This window comes from Oncorhynchus nerka, linkage group LG9b (genome assembly GCF_034236695.1).
Source record: "Oncorhynchus nerka isolate Pitt River linkage group LG9b, Oner_Uvic_2.0, whole genome shotgun sequence".
In the NCBI taxonomy this organism is placed as follows: domain Eukaryota; kingdom Metazoa; phylum Chordata; class Actinopteri; order Salmoniformes; family Salmonidae; genus Oncorhynchus; species Oncorhynchus nerka.
This window is the reverse complement of record NC_088424.1, coordinates 39052681-39068556: the sequence shown is the minus strand read 5'-3', so window position 1 is coordinate 39068556 and position 15876 is coordinate 39052681. Positions and strand designations below refer to the sequence as shown.

Sequence of the window (15876 nt, the reverse complement as noted above, 5' to 3'; positions counted from 1 at the left end):
AGTTAGGAACAAATATACACAGGCAGTTAGGAGAGCTAAGGCCAGCTTTTTCAAACAGAAATGTGCATCCTGTAGCTCCAACTCAAAAAAGTTCTGGGACACTAAAGTCCATGGAGAATAAGAGCACCTCCTCCCAGCTGCCCACTGCTCTGAGGCTAGGAAACACTTTCCACCGATAAACCCACTATAATTGAGAATTTCAATGAGCATTTTTCTTCGCTGGCCATGCTTTCCACCTGGCTACCCCTACCCCAGTCAACTGACCGGCACCCTCCACAGCAACCCGCCAAAGCCCTACCATTTCTCCTTCACCCAAATTCAGATAGCTGATGTTCTGAAAGAGCTGAAAAATCTGGAACCCTACAAATCAGCCAGGCTAGACAATCTGGACCCTCTTTCTAAAATTATCTGCCGAAATTGTTGCAACCCCTATTACTAGCCTGTTCAACTTCTTTCATATCGTCTGATATTCCCAAAGATTGGAAAGCTGCTGCGGTCATCCCCCTCTTCAAAGGGGGTGACACTCTAGACCCAAACTGCTACAGACCAATATCTATCCTACCCTGTCTAAGGTCTTTGAAAGCCAAGTTAAACAGATTACCAACCATTTCAAATCCCACCGTAGCTTCTCCGCTATGCAATCTGGTTTCAGAGCTGGTCATGGGTGCACCTCAGCCACGCTAAAGGTCCTAAATGACATCATAACCGCCATCGATAAGAGACATTACTGCGCAGCAGTATTCATCGACCTCGCCAAGGCTTTCGACTCTGTCTATCACCACATTCTTATTGGCAGACTCGACAGCCTTGGTTTCTCAAATGATTGCCTCGCCTGGTTTACCAACTACTTCTCTGATAGAGTTCAGTGTGTCAAATCGGAGGGCCTGTTGTCCGGACCTCTGGCAGTCTATGGGGGTGCCACAGGGTTCAATTCTCGGGCCGACTCTCTTCTCTGTATACATCAATGATGTCGCTCTTGCTGCTGGTGATTCTCTGATCCACCTCTACGCAGACAATACCATTCTGTATACTTCTGGCCCTTCTTTGGACACTGTGTTAACTAACCTCCAGACGAGCTTCAATGTAATACAACTCTCCTTCCGTGGCCTCCAACTGCTCTTAAATGCAAGTAGAACTAAATGCATGCTATTAATCGATCACTGCCCGCACCTGCCTGCCCGTCCAGCATCACTACTCTGGACGGCTCTAACTTAGAATACGTGGACAACTACAAATACCTAGGTGCCTGGTTAGACTGTAAACTCTCCTTCCAGACTCACATCAAACAATCTCCAATCCAAAATGAAATATAGAATCAGCTTCCTATATCGCAACAAAGCCTCCTTCACTCATGCTGCCAAACATAGCCTCGTAAAACTGACCATCCTACCGATCCTAGACTCCGGCGATGTCATCTATAAAATAGCCTCCAACACCCTACTCAACAAATTGGATGCAGTCTATCACAGTGCCATCCGTTTTGTCACCAAAGCCCCATACACTGCCCACCACTGCGACCTTTACACTCTCGTTGGTTGGCCGTCGCGTCATACTCGTCACCAACCCACTGGCTACATGTTATCTACAAGTCTCTGCTAGGTAAAGCCCCGCCTTATCTCAGCTCACTGGTCACCATAGCAGCACCCACTCGTAGCACGCACTCCAGCAGGTATATCTCTCTGGTCACCCCCAAAGCCAATTCCTCTTTTGGTCGCCTTTCCTTCCAGTTCTCTGCTGCTAATGACTGGAACGAACTGCAAAAAATCACTGTTATTGACTATGTTTTGTTTAATCCATGTGTAACTCTGTGTTGTTCTATGTGTCAAATTGCTGTGCTTCATCTTGGCCAGGTCGCAGTTGCAAATGAGAACTTGTTCTCAACTAGCCTACCTGGCTAAATAAAGGTGAAATAAAATAAAATAGTACAAAAGTCAACCTTTTTTATAATGTGCGAGAAATAAATATTCCAAACAGTCTGGGTCGGTTGTGGGATGCGATAGATCCCAAATTAAATAATAAGCAAAAAAAAAAGAAAGTTCCGACAATGCTCAGTTGAGAGTGAGAGGACCTAGAAGCACAAGCATTTCGCTACACTCGCATTAACATCTGCTAACCATGTGTATGTGACAAATAAATTTGATATTTTCAGCAAACTTAATATTAACAAATATTTGTATGAACATAAGATATAACAACTGAGAAATAAACTGGACAAGTTCCACAGACATGTGACGAACAGAAATTGAATAATGTGTCCCTGAACAAAGGTGGGGGGGGGGTCAAAATCAAAAGTAACAGTCAGTATCTGGTGTGGCCACCAGCAGCATTAAATGCTGCAGTGCATCTACTCCTCATGGACTGCACCAGATTTGCCAGTTCTTGTTGTGAGAGGTTACCCCACTCTTCCACCAAGGCACCTGCAAGTTCCCGGGCATTTCTGGGGGGAATGGACCTAGCCCTCACCCTCCGATCCAACAGGTCCTAGACGTGCTCAATCGGATTGAGATCCGGGCTCTTTGCTAGCCATGGCAGAACACTGACATTTCTGTCTTGAAGGAAATCACACACAGAACAAGCAGTATGGCTGGTGGCATTGTCATGCTGGAGGGTCATGTCAGGATGAGCCTGTAACGCACAGCATTGAGATTGCCTGCAATGACAACAAGCTCAGTCCGATGATGCTGTGACACCGCCCCAGACCATGACGGACCCTCCACCTCCAAAACGATCCCGCTCCAGAGTACAGGCTTCTGTGTAACGCTCATTCCTTCGACGATAAACGCATATCCGACCATCACCCCTGGTGAGACAAAACCACAACTCGTCAGTGAAGATCACTTTTTGCCAGTCCTGTCTGATCTAGCGACAGTAGGTTTGTGCAACTGTGATGTCTGGTGAGGACCTGCCATTACAACAGGCCCTCAGTCCAGCCTCTCTCAGCCTATTGCGGACAGTCTGAGCACTGATGGAGGGATTATGGTTTCCTGGTGTAACTTGGGCAGTTGTTGTGCCATCCTGTACCTGTCCCGCAGGTGTGATGTTCGGATGTACCGATCCTGTGCAGGTGTTGTTACAAGCGGTCTGCCACTGCGAAGACGATCAGCTGTCCGTCCTGTAGCTCTGTCTTAGGCATCTCACAGTACAGACATCGCAATTGATTGCCCTGGCCACATGTGCAGTCCTCATGCCTCCTTACAGCATGCCTACGGCACGTTCACGCAGATGAACAGGGACCCTGGGCATCTTTCTTTTAGTGTTTTTCAGAGTCAATAGAAAGGCCTCTTTAGTGTCCTAAGTTTTCATAACCATGACCGTAAGCTGTTAGTGTCTTAATGACAGTTCCACAGGTGCATGTTCATTAATTGTTTATGATTCACTGAACAAGCACAGGAAACAGTGTTTAAACCCTTTACAATGAAGAACTGTGAAGTTATTTGGATTTTTACAAATTATATCTTTGAAAGGCAGGGTCCTGAAAAAGGGACGTTTCTTTTTTTGCTGAGTTTGTGACATTTTGTTTTGATTTAGAATGGACCATTATCATGCACCTGTCTCAAAACAGGAGCAGTGGGAGAAAATACATGTCATCTATGCACTTAAATAGTTCATTTTCATGCCAGCCAGGTAGGCTCCTGTTGTAAAAGAGAAGCAATGTGCTTAATATTAGGAAAGTTGAGAAGTAAATAGTAGGCCTAGCCTATAGAAAGCTGATGGGATCCTCGTCTTTTTAGTGGAGGCCATCACTCAATTGCATAGCCTATAGAAATGTTGCGCAACCTGAGCCCATGGACTCTCAATTTAGTGTTTTATTTGATTTTTGAAAACATTTGCATTGATGTCAGAGTGATTAGAGGGACAATAGAGTGCTGAGTACCAGGCAGTTAGCAAGTTTGGTAGGCTACTAATGACCATCAGCAGCATCAGAGCTTGGAGAAGCCTAATTACCTTGACTAAACTGTCACGTGGAATTTGACTGCCTTCATGACTCGTGACTGCCGGTGTGGTGGTCATACGGTCACCGCAAAAGCCCTACTCATGATACTTTATGATTATGTAGTCTACCTCTTTGGAGATCTCCAGGTGTTTCTCAGCAAAGTGCATGGCCTGGTCATGGTTCCCCAGGGCTGTGTGAGCGTTCCCTAAACTCCAGCACGCCCGGCCCTCACCGATCCTGTCGTTGAGGTCCTGTGCGATGATGAGGTGTTTGAGGTGGTAGTCTATAGCCCTATCGTAGTCCTGGAGCAATGTGTAGGTGTTTCCCAGACTGTAACAGGCCTGAGCCTCTACAGCCCGGTCCTTCAGCAGTCTGGCCAGCTGCAGAGTCCTCCTGACAACCACAACAGATCACTGGCTCTCATTCATAGTGACACACCCCAAAAGCTACTATGTTCCTGAAATTAAGTTTAGTATATGAATGCACACACACTCACACAAACTAATCGGTTTTCTGTCTCTCTTGACATTGTGTGTCCTTTGAGGCATGGCTGCTGCCATCTCTCTCCTGAAACCCTACTGCGTTCTAACAGTGTTACACCCTCCAGACTGAAAGAAGTGTTGTTTTCTCAAGGGGAGTGAACTTCATTAAGAGAAGATGAATGGCTGGGCGTTTGGCTCACTTGTAATGCTCAGCTGCCACTTCAAATTCCCCCAGAAAGATATAGGCGTTCCCCAGGTTGCAGTAGGCCCTTCTCTCTGCCGAGCGGTCGCCAAACTCCTTGGCAATCTGGAGGCGCTGGGAAAGAAATGGACGAACACATTACAACACTTTGGTCTCGGTACAGCCAGCGACTCTAGTCTTTCCATTGTGTCATATGTTTACCTCCAGTCTTTCTGGATTGAAATGAGCCATACAAGAGATAATGAACTGCAGAGCACCATTGAAAACAGAAATATATCTGACAAAAGACGAATGGCTGGACTTAATCAAAACTGCCTTAGTAATGTTTCTGGAGTTCCTTTGTGTACAAACTACTGCTCATCTTCCAGTGAAAGGAGTCTGACTGGTATTTATACTACAGTACGTAAAACCACTATTCTGTTTGGCCATAGGGTAAAAGTGTGTGTTTTATATGCTACAGCAGTACAGCTTGATTGAATCCAGCACTTAATGATAGGTTATAAACTTTGATCAGATTGTAATTACCTGTTCATGTGAGGCCACTGCATTCTGGAAGTCTCCTAATAGGTAGTGTGTGTTGCCAAGGTTACCGTATGTTCGGCCCTGGGCGGCACAATCTCCAAGCTCCTTCACTATGGATAAGTTTGCTCTGACAATACAGACAAATAGTTGAAAATAAACATGGTTTAAAATACAGTACCATTCAAAAGTTGACGCACCAACTCATTCAAGGGTTTTTCTTTATTTAGACTATTTTCTACATTGTAAAATAGTGATAGCATACCTGTCAATTGAAATGTGTGTGTATAATATATATGACAATATGCCCTTTATTTCTACTCTACAGTACTAGACGTAAGGCACATGAACACACTAACTCACTCATAGTATTCCGCTGCTTTCCTAAGTGCAGTCATGACCTCCTCAGGGAACTCTCCAGGCTCCGCTCCGCTCCAACAGATGGTCTTGCCTTTGGCATGATACACATTCCCAAAGTTATACAGCGCCCTCGCCTGCCCCACCTAACGAAGTGACAGAAGAATAGAGGCAATGTCAATTCCAAAACAGTTTAAAAAAAAGTAAAACTCTGAATTTAAACACAGGAAAAAAACGCAAATGAGTTCATTTCACCTTGTCGTGCAGGTCCACGGCGATGTCTAAGTGCCTCTGACAGCACACCAAAGCCTCATCAAACCTACCCAACACCTTTAGCGTGTTGCCTAGGTTACCACTGGCTTTCGCCTCTCCCTGCTGGTCCCTGATGGTCCTGAGAATGGGATAGTAAAATGTCATCATGGGAAGGAAAAGCTCATCTACTTTAAATTGCAAAATGCTTACTTCCAAACAGCGGAATTATGTGGCGAGGTCATGCTGATAAGAGGGAACAATGACCTGGTCCTACTCCGAGAAGCTTTATTAATACGGCCCTGGCGAAGGGCGTATTCTTTCCTGCCTGGTGATAGGGGTGTTCCTACCTGGTCAAGGTGAGGTCATGATGGTGGAACTCCAAGGCCTTGCCGTAATCATGCAGGTGGAAGTAGGCGTTGCCCAGCTGGCTATAGATGGCACTCAGCACCTGCAGGTCCTCAGTTCCAACCTGGATGGCCGCCTCGAAGAAGGACACCCCTGCGCTGTAGTCGTCCACCTTACAGAGCCGCTCCCCCTCCAGGGCCAGCTCCAGACAAGACGCCTCCATCCTACAGGGGGCAGCAGAAACGGTTTAGGTAGAAGATAGGATTAGAGGTCCACGGAGCTGGTGGAGTTCAGTAGGCACAGACGGGAGAAAATATCGTCTGGTCCAAAACCCAAGTTTATTGATCCCAAATGTCCCAAAGTGGCCACAGTTCAAATGAACCAGAAACCAAAGCCCCCCATTAGCCTAAGTGTTCAAGTTCTAGAAGCAGAAAAAAACATATGACTAGCATCCCTCTCACTCTCCATCAGACTGGAGTTTGTTTGGCTACTTCCTCCTTAGTCCTGAGGACAATAGCCTTGGTTTATCAGGGTTTGTTTGTTATGGTTAGGGCTGACTTCCTCTCTACGTGGTCCCTATAGTACAATATGCAGCAATCTGGCAGACAGCTCCGCTGAGGATTGGGCTATTCAGTGGGCTCAATGTTTACAGAACATTCAGACAAAAGTGTATTGTCTACAGGCATGGTTCTCTGCTGTGTAGAATAGGGATTGAGCAAGACATTGGATCTGCACCGCTCAGGGTGCTGTAACATTCTGGGTGTTTCGGTCACTTTAACCCCAGACAGGGTCAGAGAGGAGCATCCACAGAGGCAGGTGGATTAACAGATTAGGAGCAGATTAGTGATATTCATGCAGCCTGGCTTCAATTGTTACACAGTCTCTTTACCATCTTGTGTGTTCTACTGCAAAAGCCCCCATCACTTTGTTAGAAGAGACGAACTGTATTCATGCATGTTTTTTACTTCCAGTTTTCACTCTTGTATCAGGTGCTCCCCACCCACCCAGTGTTCTATTTAGAAAGCTCTCACAGAATACTGACTGACATTACACCTGACCTAATAAACACATTTTATGCATTATGAAATGTTATAGATAAAGGGTTATAACATTGATACTGAAGGGAAAATATCTATAGTTGTGTTTTTGTTTACTGTATTTAAATCAAATGTGTTTTACGGTTTACAGACTGAACAATGTTACAATGTGTCAGTCTTGCAGATGACAAATGAGTATACTGTACAGTGACAGATACTGGATTCAAGTTAATTGGGTTATTTGAACCACACACAACCATACCTGGGTTTCTTTCTCCTACAACAGCACATGGTACATCCGAGTGGCATCTAACGAGGCTTCCACTGGGTTTAAAGATGATTCCTGTGCAACGGTCGAGAGCTAAACACATTCCGGACCAGGGCTGAGGTAGCCTACGCTCTTCAATATCTCACTGATTATTTGACCAAAACATTGAGAAGATCTCCTTCCATTCCCACAAGTCACCAACAACCATGTTGTTTGCATACCACACTACGGTTGCAATAAAGTAGGCTAACCCAAAGGATAAAAGGGGAAAATATACTGTCAGCGTTACTACATGAGGTAATCTACTTGTCTCTCTCTGGCCTTGTCACCTGGCTGGTTTACTACAGTGGGTCCTACAGTGATTATACAGGCCCTGTGTACAAAGCTGCTGGGCAGCATCAGAGAGCTTTGTTAAAGGTCTCTGTCTGAGATTCAGCTGGCTAGGAGGGAAAACTGGGAAAAAAATGGATATAGCGATACAAATCCATATAGCGATCATTTGCTTGAATTGATGCGATAACCATAAATAGAACGATAAGTTTATACCAAATATTTCCTTTAAAACTACTACTTCTGGTTTTATGGTTGTAGCCATCAATTGTCCCATTAACAATCCCCCATATTAGCAACCTTATTTCATTTCACACTTCTCTAGTATAGGCTACTTATTATAATGAACAATATCAGCAAAATGCCTGCGATAAGTGCTCAGTACGGTCGTTATCGATCATTTTCAGATTATCGTGCCAGCTCTACTAGGAGGTTTAAGTTATTCAATTAAAACGTACAGGGTTTGACTAGGAGCTAGGCCTACCTTCAACACTAACATTGAAGCGTTTGAGAACATATGCCATAATTGTCACCTCAGCTTTAATGCTCAAATGCATTTTAAATGGTTGACCAGGAAAATGCCTATAAATCCTAAGCATATAGATGAACATACAACCATGGTGCCTTCTACCACTCCTTTCAAAAGAAGTTGAATCATCTCATTTGGAAATTTGAAATACAAAGCAAATAATCATCAATGTTTCAGAGGCTTGTTAAATATTGATTGAGAAGCCTGGAGCAGTTTTTGCTGTTTTCCCCCCAGGTCACACCTGCCGGTGCTCTTTACTTGGGCCAGGTGCTGGGTGACATCTATGAAAGTCAGTGACCTGCCAGCCTGCCATAAACATGGGAACAGGAACCACTCAACTAGTTAGTCTACAGTCCAACCATCCCTCAACTCCACTTACATGGAACTTCCTCTCACAACTCCACTTAAAATGGAAGAAGAGGGAAATGTAGCCTACCAATTGACACCTGAAAGCTCAGGAAAATCTGATCTCATCCCATGCAACAGACTTTTGAGACATCAGGATGAAATCTAGACTACATGGTCTACTGTGTCAAATCCTACAATGATCATTGCTGTTAAATGATCTTTCTTTTTTAACTCTTCACTACTATGAAGGAGGGTTTAAAGCACCCAATCTAGGCCATACATGAAACAAAATATATTGACCAACGATTGAGACAATGACAGTATAAAGCTGGGGGGAGGGGGGGGGGGGGGTGAGGAGGGTATTGCCTACCTGTATCGGACACGATAGGACTGGTCCTCATCTTGAATGCTAACCAGAGAGCCAACGGAATCCATTTAAGAGCATAAGTGGGACGATCCCAGTTAATCCGAAAAATTGTGATAATGAACAAAAACATCTGATGGACCTAGGAGAAGTGGTCTGAACCTTCACAAGAGTTGTTGGAAAATCCTAATATTTCCATTTTTGGTAAGGTTGTTTGTCCTTCAAATGTTAGTCTGTCTAGAGACATTACCACAGCCCCAGACAGAAATCCTCAGAGTTTCCCATCAGTCCAGGAGGCTGCATTTCTCCTACTGTTTGAGTTTGGCTTGCCTTGTCAGTGCCACCACAGCTCTCCTCAGCAGTCTTCTGTGAAGAGAACACAAGATGCTGTGTGTGAAGCTTCATTCTGGCCACGCGACAACATGGCAACACCCACTAAACAGCGTGCACACGCAGGGCAGGACAGGAGTGGATATGTTCACCCCTCACCACACGCAAGCTGTCAATCAATGACTCAATCATCAGTGCTCAGGGTCTACCTAAGAGGGAGGATACAGCTAGCCTAGGAAAGCAGACAAACAGGAGAGGATTTTTCCCAATCACCACAGATACATGTGATATACTGTATGCAAATTATTGGTAGGCAAAAGAGAACATGTTTCCACCACAGAAATTATCATTGCAAATTGATTAAACTTGTATTACTTAGCAAGAAGTAGGTAAAGTAGCCTGGCTGACAAAATAAGTTTGAAAAAAGACCTGCACAGTTACGACTGTGTAGAAAATCCATTGTTAGTACAGTGATAAGAAAGCCTAGTAGTCGTAGATAAGGAACGCCACCAGTGCAAGACCAAACGCTGCCTCCTTCCCACATGATAAAGTAGGCCGCCTCTTTCCAGATGCACGTTTTAGTAGTGAGGAGTAGGCCTAATTAACAGGTTATTCCTGAAACCAAATTAGACTATCAGCTAAGTGTCAAGAGCACAATTATTACAAATATAAAAAACAGTAAGCGGTATTCAAATGTATGCTGCAGGTGCATATTGATATTCATTGTTGGATAATAGAGAGAGGCATATTCTGATAGTAGGTAGTATCGCAACAGCCTGTAACTAAATGACATTCACAAAGATTATTCAAAGACTTGTTGTTGTGAATCATCACTTTTCTAATCCAGGAGTAATCTACTTTCAACCTGGGGATGGTTCACCACAGACCTCTTTGTCGAGCTGCTTGTTACGTTGTGAATACAGCATGATACCATACCCTTTGTTGGTATAATTGATCTCATTCAGGCAGAGAGTACACCTGGCATAGCCCTTTTTATCCACTGTATTGAAAGTGAGAAAGAGGGAAAGTGTGTGGTGTTCCTTTCACCTCTAGTGGCTTCCAGCTTAACCCTTGTATATAGTCTTAACATTCGGTATACTCCTTGTCCTAAGGGTAAAATAATGACCCGCCTTCACTAAACCCCTAAAATAAAGCAGCTTAATTTTAAACCCAAAATCTATTTTGCATTTAGAAACAACCTGTCATTCATCAAACTTTGAATATCTTGGTTTTCCCTCTTCACAATGCTGAAAGACTGCATTTAAATCAGTGGACACTAATTACAACACACCTGTCAATTGAAAGTAGCAGAAATGTGCAGAGTAGTTTTGAATGCATTTTATTGAAGGGAAACAACCATTTTTTGGCAACATAGTGATATATTCTTATAGACTGTACAATGAGGAATTCAACTACAAAATACTAGTCTTCTCCCATTTTTTTAACCATAGCCCCCACCCACAAGGTGTATAAACAAATAAGAAACTAAACCAAAATGTGAAATACATAAATCAATCAACTTTAATTAGTATGCAAGTGTGTGTGCATGGACTTTGCAGATGACGGAATTGGCATCTCCTCCTCTCGTCTGCCCCAGCTGCAGCCTCAGATGGCTCAGGGCAAGATTCCGCCCCCTGAACAGCTTTCACAAGCGCTGCAAAGGCTGCTGTGCGGGGGAGGCGCTCCCTTCTTTGAATGTGTGGGGTTACAATTGCCTTTCCCAGCTGCTCCAGGAACACCCTCCTCTTGTTCCGCTTATCGGGCATCCAGGTAGGGTTGATCTTGTTCCATATCACGAAGGCATTGTATAAGGACACTTCAATTATGTTATGAAAGATGACCAGGGGCCAGTCATCATGCAGCTGTAAATTCCAACCACATTGTCCAGGTTGACCACGCCTCCTTTGTTGTGGTTGTAGTCCAGGATGATGGCTGGCTTCCTGTCCTCATGATCACTGATCTCAGCCGTTTTGTGCAGTGTGCTTAGGAGGACCACATTATTGTTCCTCTTTGGGAGGTAAGAAACTAGAGTGGTGGTAGGGGTGAAGGCAAACTTTGATGAGAAGGCCTCCCCCTTGTTGCGAGGAGTGCAGGGGGGAGCTCAGGCTTGTTCTTTCTAACTGTGCCAACCATGGCACATGGTTCAGGAGCTGCTGGCTGAGTTAAATCAGTAGAACACAATCTCAATTTCTCATTATAACTGCCGGGTCAAAAATGTATTTGTACGCTGGTGGTGTACAGCTTTCATGGAAATATGAACAAAGGCGATGTTTCACTTTTTCTAAATGCTGAGGTCACTCTAGGAAGTCATTCAATTTCAAGTTGGAAAAATATAATTTAGGCGGTTCTCTGCTGTTAAACATTGTGGTCGGTCATTTTTTACCCTTAAGACAAGGGTTAAGCCAGCTACAGCTACACTTGAGCCCTGAATCCACTTGTTTAACAAGCAATGCCACATTTTGAAAATGAACCACATTCTGTTGAGGGAAAACATTACTTCACAGATACTCTAGTTAATTTGTTAACATTTCACACAGATTGCCAGGATCCCGTAAGCAACTAACGTGTTATAACGTGAGGAACGGCAAGGAGTCAGTTAATACTATAGCGAATGGTTAGGTTACTAATGTTAGCTCATCTGATGTTGTAACGTTAGCTAGCTAACATTAGCGGTCTGACCTTATTAGCCAGCTAATTTTCACACCATAAACTCAATTATTTGATCAGTTAAGTTGAATATTGTTGCACAACATTTCTCTGGCTAGCTAACAGAGAATTTGACACCCAACTACTTAACAATGCTAACAATACTTGTTCCACCACACTTTCTCCCTCACCTCAAACTTTCCAAAATGCCAGTTGTTTTTCGGTTACAGCTCATGAAGTACGCTTCATCAACTTCTCACCCCAGTCTCCGTGATCAGGCTTCTCACCTACCTCTTCGTTATTGTCCAGGGGATGCGCTGCTGTAGCTGGTAAACTTCCATTCCACTCTCCGCTCTTTCAGCGTGTGCGGATGCTGAAACTAACACATTGGTGTCTCTTCTCTCTTCAGGCGCGTGCTGCATTCTGTTATGTGACCGATTGGCTGAGCCTTGGATACAGCCAGTATTGCTCCAAACACACATCACTCGTCCGCATACAGCCAGTAGTGATCCAAAGCCCCCCCCCCCCTCCCTCACTTTTCTCATTGGATCTACACGAATCACACATGTCACCTATTTTGGATTCAAAATGGCCAACTTCGCCGAAAGTAGACTAGTTACATTAGAGGTCGACCGATTAATTAGGGCCGATTTCAAGTTTCATAACAATCAGAATTTTTGGACACAGATTACATTGCAATCCACGAGGAGACTGCGTGGCAGGCTGAACACCTGTTACGTGAGTGCAGCAAGGAGCCAAGGTAAATTGCTAGCTAGCATTTTATCTTATAAAAAACGATCTTAACATAAATCACTAGTTAACTACACATGGTTGATGATATTACTAGTTTAACTAGCTTGTCCTGTGTTGTATATAATCAATGCGGTGCCCGTTAATTTATCATCAAATCACAGCCTACTTCGCCAAATGGGTGATGATTTAACAAAAGTGCATTCGCGCCAGGGTATATGCAGCAGTTTGGGCCACCTGGCTCGTTACAAACTGTGTGAAGACCATTTCTTCCTAACAAAGACCATAATTAATTTGCCAGAATTTTACATAATTATGACATAACATTGAAGGTTGTGAAATGTAACAGCATTATTTAGACTTAGACTTGCCATCTGTACGATAAAATACGGAACGGTTCCGTATTTCACTGAAAGAATAAACATTTAGTTTTCTAAATTATCGTTTCCAGGATTTGACCATATAAATGGACAAAGGCTCGTATTTGTGTGTTTATTATATTATACTTAAGTCTATGATTCGATATTTGATAGAGCAGTCTGACTGAGCGGTGGTAGGCAGCAGCAGGCTCGTAAGCATTCATTCAAACAGCACTTTACTGAGTTTACCAGCAGCTCTTCGCAATGATTGAAGCACAACCCTGTTTATGACTTGAAGCCTATCAACTCCCGAGATTAGACTGGCAATACTACAGTGCCTATAAGAACAGCCAATAGTCAAAGGTATATGAAATACAAATGGTATAGGGAGGAATAGTCCTAGAATAACTACAACCTAAAACTTCTTAACTGGGAATATTGAAGACTCGTGTTAAAAGGAACCACCAGCTTTCATATGTTCTCATGTTTTGAGCAAGGAACTTAAACGTTAGCTTTACATGGCACATATTGCACTTTTACTTTCTTCTCCAACACTTTGTTTTTGCATTATTTAAACCAAATTGAACATGTTTCATTATTTATTTGAGGATAAATTGATTTTATTGATGTATTATATTAAGTTAAAATAAGTGTTCATTCAGTACTGTTGTAATTGTCATTATTACAAATAAAATAAAAAAATAAAAATCGGCTGATTAATCGGTATTGGCTTTTTTGGTCCTCCAATAATCAGTATCGGCGTTGAAAAATCATAATCGGTCGACCTCTAGAGGAAACCGGTACAAAAGTATCTATATCCACAGTAAAACAAGTCCTATATCGACATAACCTGAAAGGCCGCTCAGCAAGGAAGAAGCCACTGCTCCAAAACATCCATAAAAAAGCCAGACTACGGTTTGCAACTGCACATGGGGACAAAGATTGTATTTATTGGAGAAATGTCCTCTGGTCTGATGAAACAAAAATATAACTATTTGGCCATAATGACCATCGTTATGTTTGGAGGAAAAAGGGGGAGGCTTGCAAGCCAAAGAACACCATCCCAACCGTGAAGCACGGGGGTGGCAGCATCATGATGTGGGTGTGCTTTGCTGCCGGAGGGACTGGTGCACTTCACAAAATAGATGGCATCATGAGGAGGTAAAATGATGTGGATATATTTAAGCAACATCTCAAGACATCAGTCAGGAAGCTTGGTTGCAAATGGGTCTTCCAAATGGACAATGACCCCAAGCATATTTCCAAAGTTGTGGCAAAATGGCTTAAGGACAACAAAGTCAAGGTATTGGAGTAGCCATCACAAAGCCCTGGCCTCAATCCTATAGAATATTTGTGGGCAGAACTGAAAAAGCGTGTGCGAGCAAGGAGGCCTACAGACCTGACTCAGTTACACCAGCTCTGTCAAGAGGAATTGGCCAAAATTCACCCAACTTATTGTGGGAAGCTTGTGGAAGGCTACCCGGAACGTTTGACCCAAGTTACACAATTTAAAGGCAATGCTACAAAATACTAATTGAGTGTATGCAAACTTCTGACCCACTGGGAATGTGATGAAAGAAATAAAAGCTCAAATCATTCTCTACTATTATTCTGACATTTCACATTCTTAAAATAATGTGGTGATCCTAACTGACCTAAGACAGGGAATTTTTACTAGGATTAAATGTCAGGAACTTCAACTGTATGTGTCTGAGCCGGTGACAAAGCTGTCTGTGTGCGACTATGACGTAGTGGTTAATAGGACAAGTGATGTATGACTACAGTGCAGCTGTGGCAACAAAAGCAGTCATTTGAAAGAATAGCTTGACAGGAGGCTGGCTCCCACATCACACACAGAACTGTTATCATGAGCTCATCTTTAATGTACTCACAGGGTGGTCTACTCACTCTGTTTCCACAGCCTCTCATGAACCAGTCCACAGCCTCTAATTAACCAGTCCACATCCTCTCATTAATCAAGCAAACCCGGAAACACCAAAGGATTATAATGCATGAGAGCAGTAATGCAGCCAGCAAATCACCATCAAAACAGAGGGGACAGATCTAGAAAGATGCACCCCTCACCTGAAATGATTCAGTGTGGTGATTGGCTAGCTAGCGGGGATTGGGACTCTGAGAAGCTCTGAGAAACACCTTCTAGTGTTTTCTTTCACATTTTGTTGCCTAGTTCCCTTATTCATTTCCCAGAAGAGATTAAGTCATACTATGATTTCCCAGAAAAATACACTGGAACTTGTTTAAGGCTAGGAAAAAAAAGACAATTTAACACAGCAATTTTACAGTAGCAAGCTAACTAAGTTAGTAAACAACTAGATATTGTGCACACACGAGACATAGCTATAGGCCAAAAACATACTGTATTTGATTAGCAAATTATATTTATTTTGACGAATATAGCTAAGGCGTTCCCCAAATAGTGAACTAAGAGATTTGATCAGCAAATCAACTGAGAAAAATAACTAAGTAGCCAACAAGCCAGTTCTAACAAACGTGCAAGCTACAACCACAACCATATAACTATTTATTTAGCTTATAGCTAGAGGGCTACGCTATGGGTACACAACCAGAGAACCTTTGCAACCTGTAACCGTAGCTAACGTTAGCTCAACTCACTTACGTTAGGCGGTCCAGTTCGAACAATGCGTTTTACTCCCCGTTTCGATACTTCGACTCGGACGGTAAATACAATTTCACTTTTATCCTACAACTTTATAGTTATTGCCATATGTGCTTATAAATTCGCCAATTCGCTAACATAACTAGCAATAAACTTTTGTGAAACTTCGATGAGTCGACTCTGTTT

General features: G+C 43.2%; 1 protein-coding gene across 7 annotated transcripts in view; it reads right to left on the bottom strand.

The window, feature by feature from the left end:
- LOC115119462 (G-protein-signaling modulator 2-like) overlaps nt 1–15876 on the bottom strand; it is a 24363-nt gene extending 8487 nt beyond the window's left edge. Inside the window, exons 1-8 of one of the 7 annotated variants that reach the window (XM_029648265.2) lie at nt 15687–15876; nt 8974–9333; nt 6094–6315; nt 5750–5885; nt 5501–5640; nt 5144–5267; nt 4617–4732; nt 4063–4327 (exon numbers count right to left, since the gene is read on the bottom strand). In XM_029648265.2, coding sequence (XP_029504125.1) covers nt 4063–4327; nt 4617–4732; nt 5144–5267; nt 5501–5640; nt 5750–5885; nt 6094–6315; nt 8974–9038 — 1068 coding nt within the window. In that variant the 5' untranslated portion in view covers nt 9039–9333; nt 15687–15876. Of the gene's footprint in view, nt 1–4062; nt 4328–4616; nt 4733–5143; nt 5268–5500; nt 5641–5749; nt 5886–6093; nt 6316–7390; nt 8744–8973; nt 9334–12234; nt 15662–15686 lie in introns of those variants that run through there. The other 6 variants (XM_029648262.2, XM_029648263.2, XM_029648268.2 and 3 more) reach the window with 6 other exon arrangements.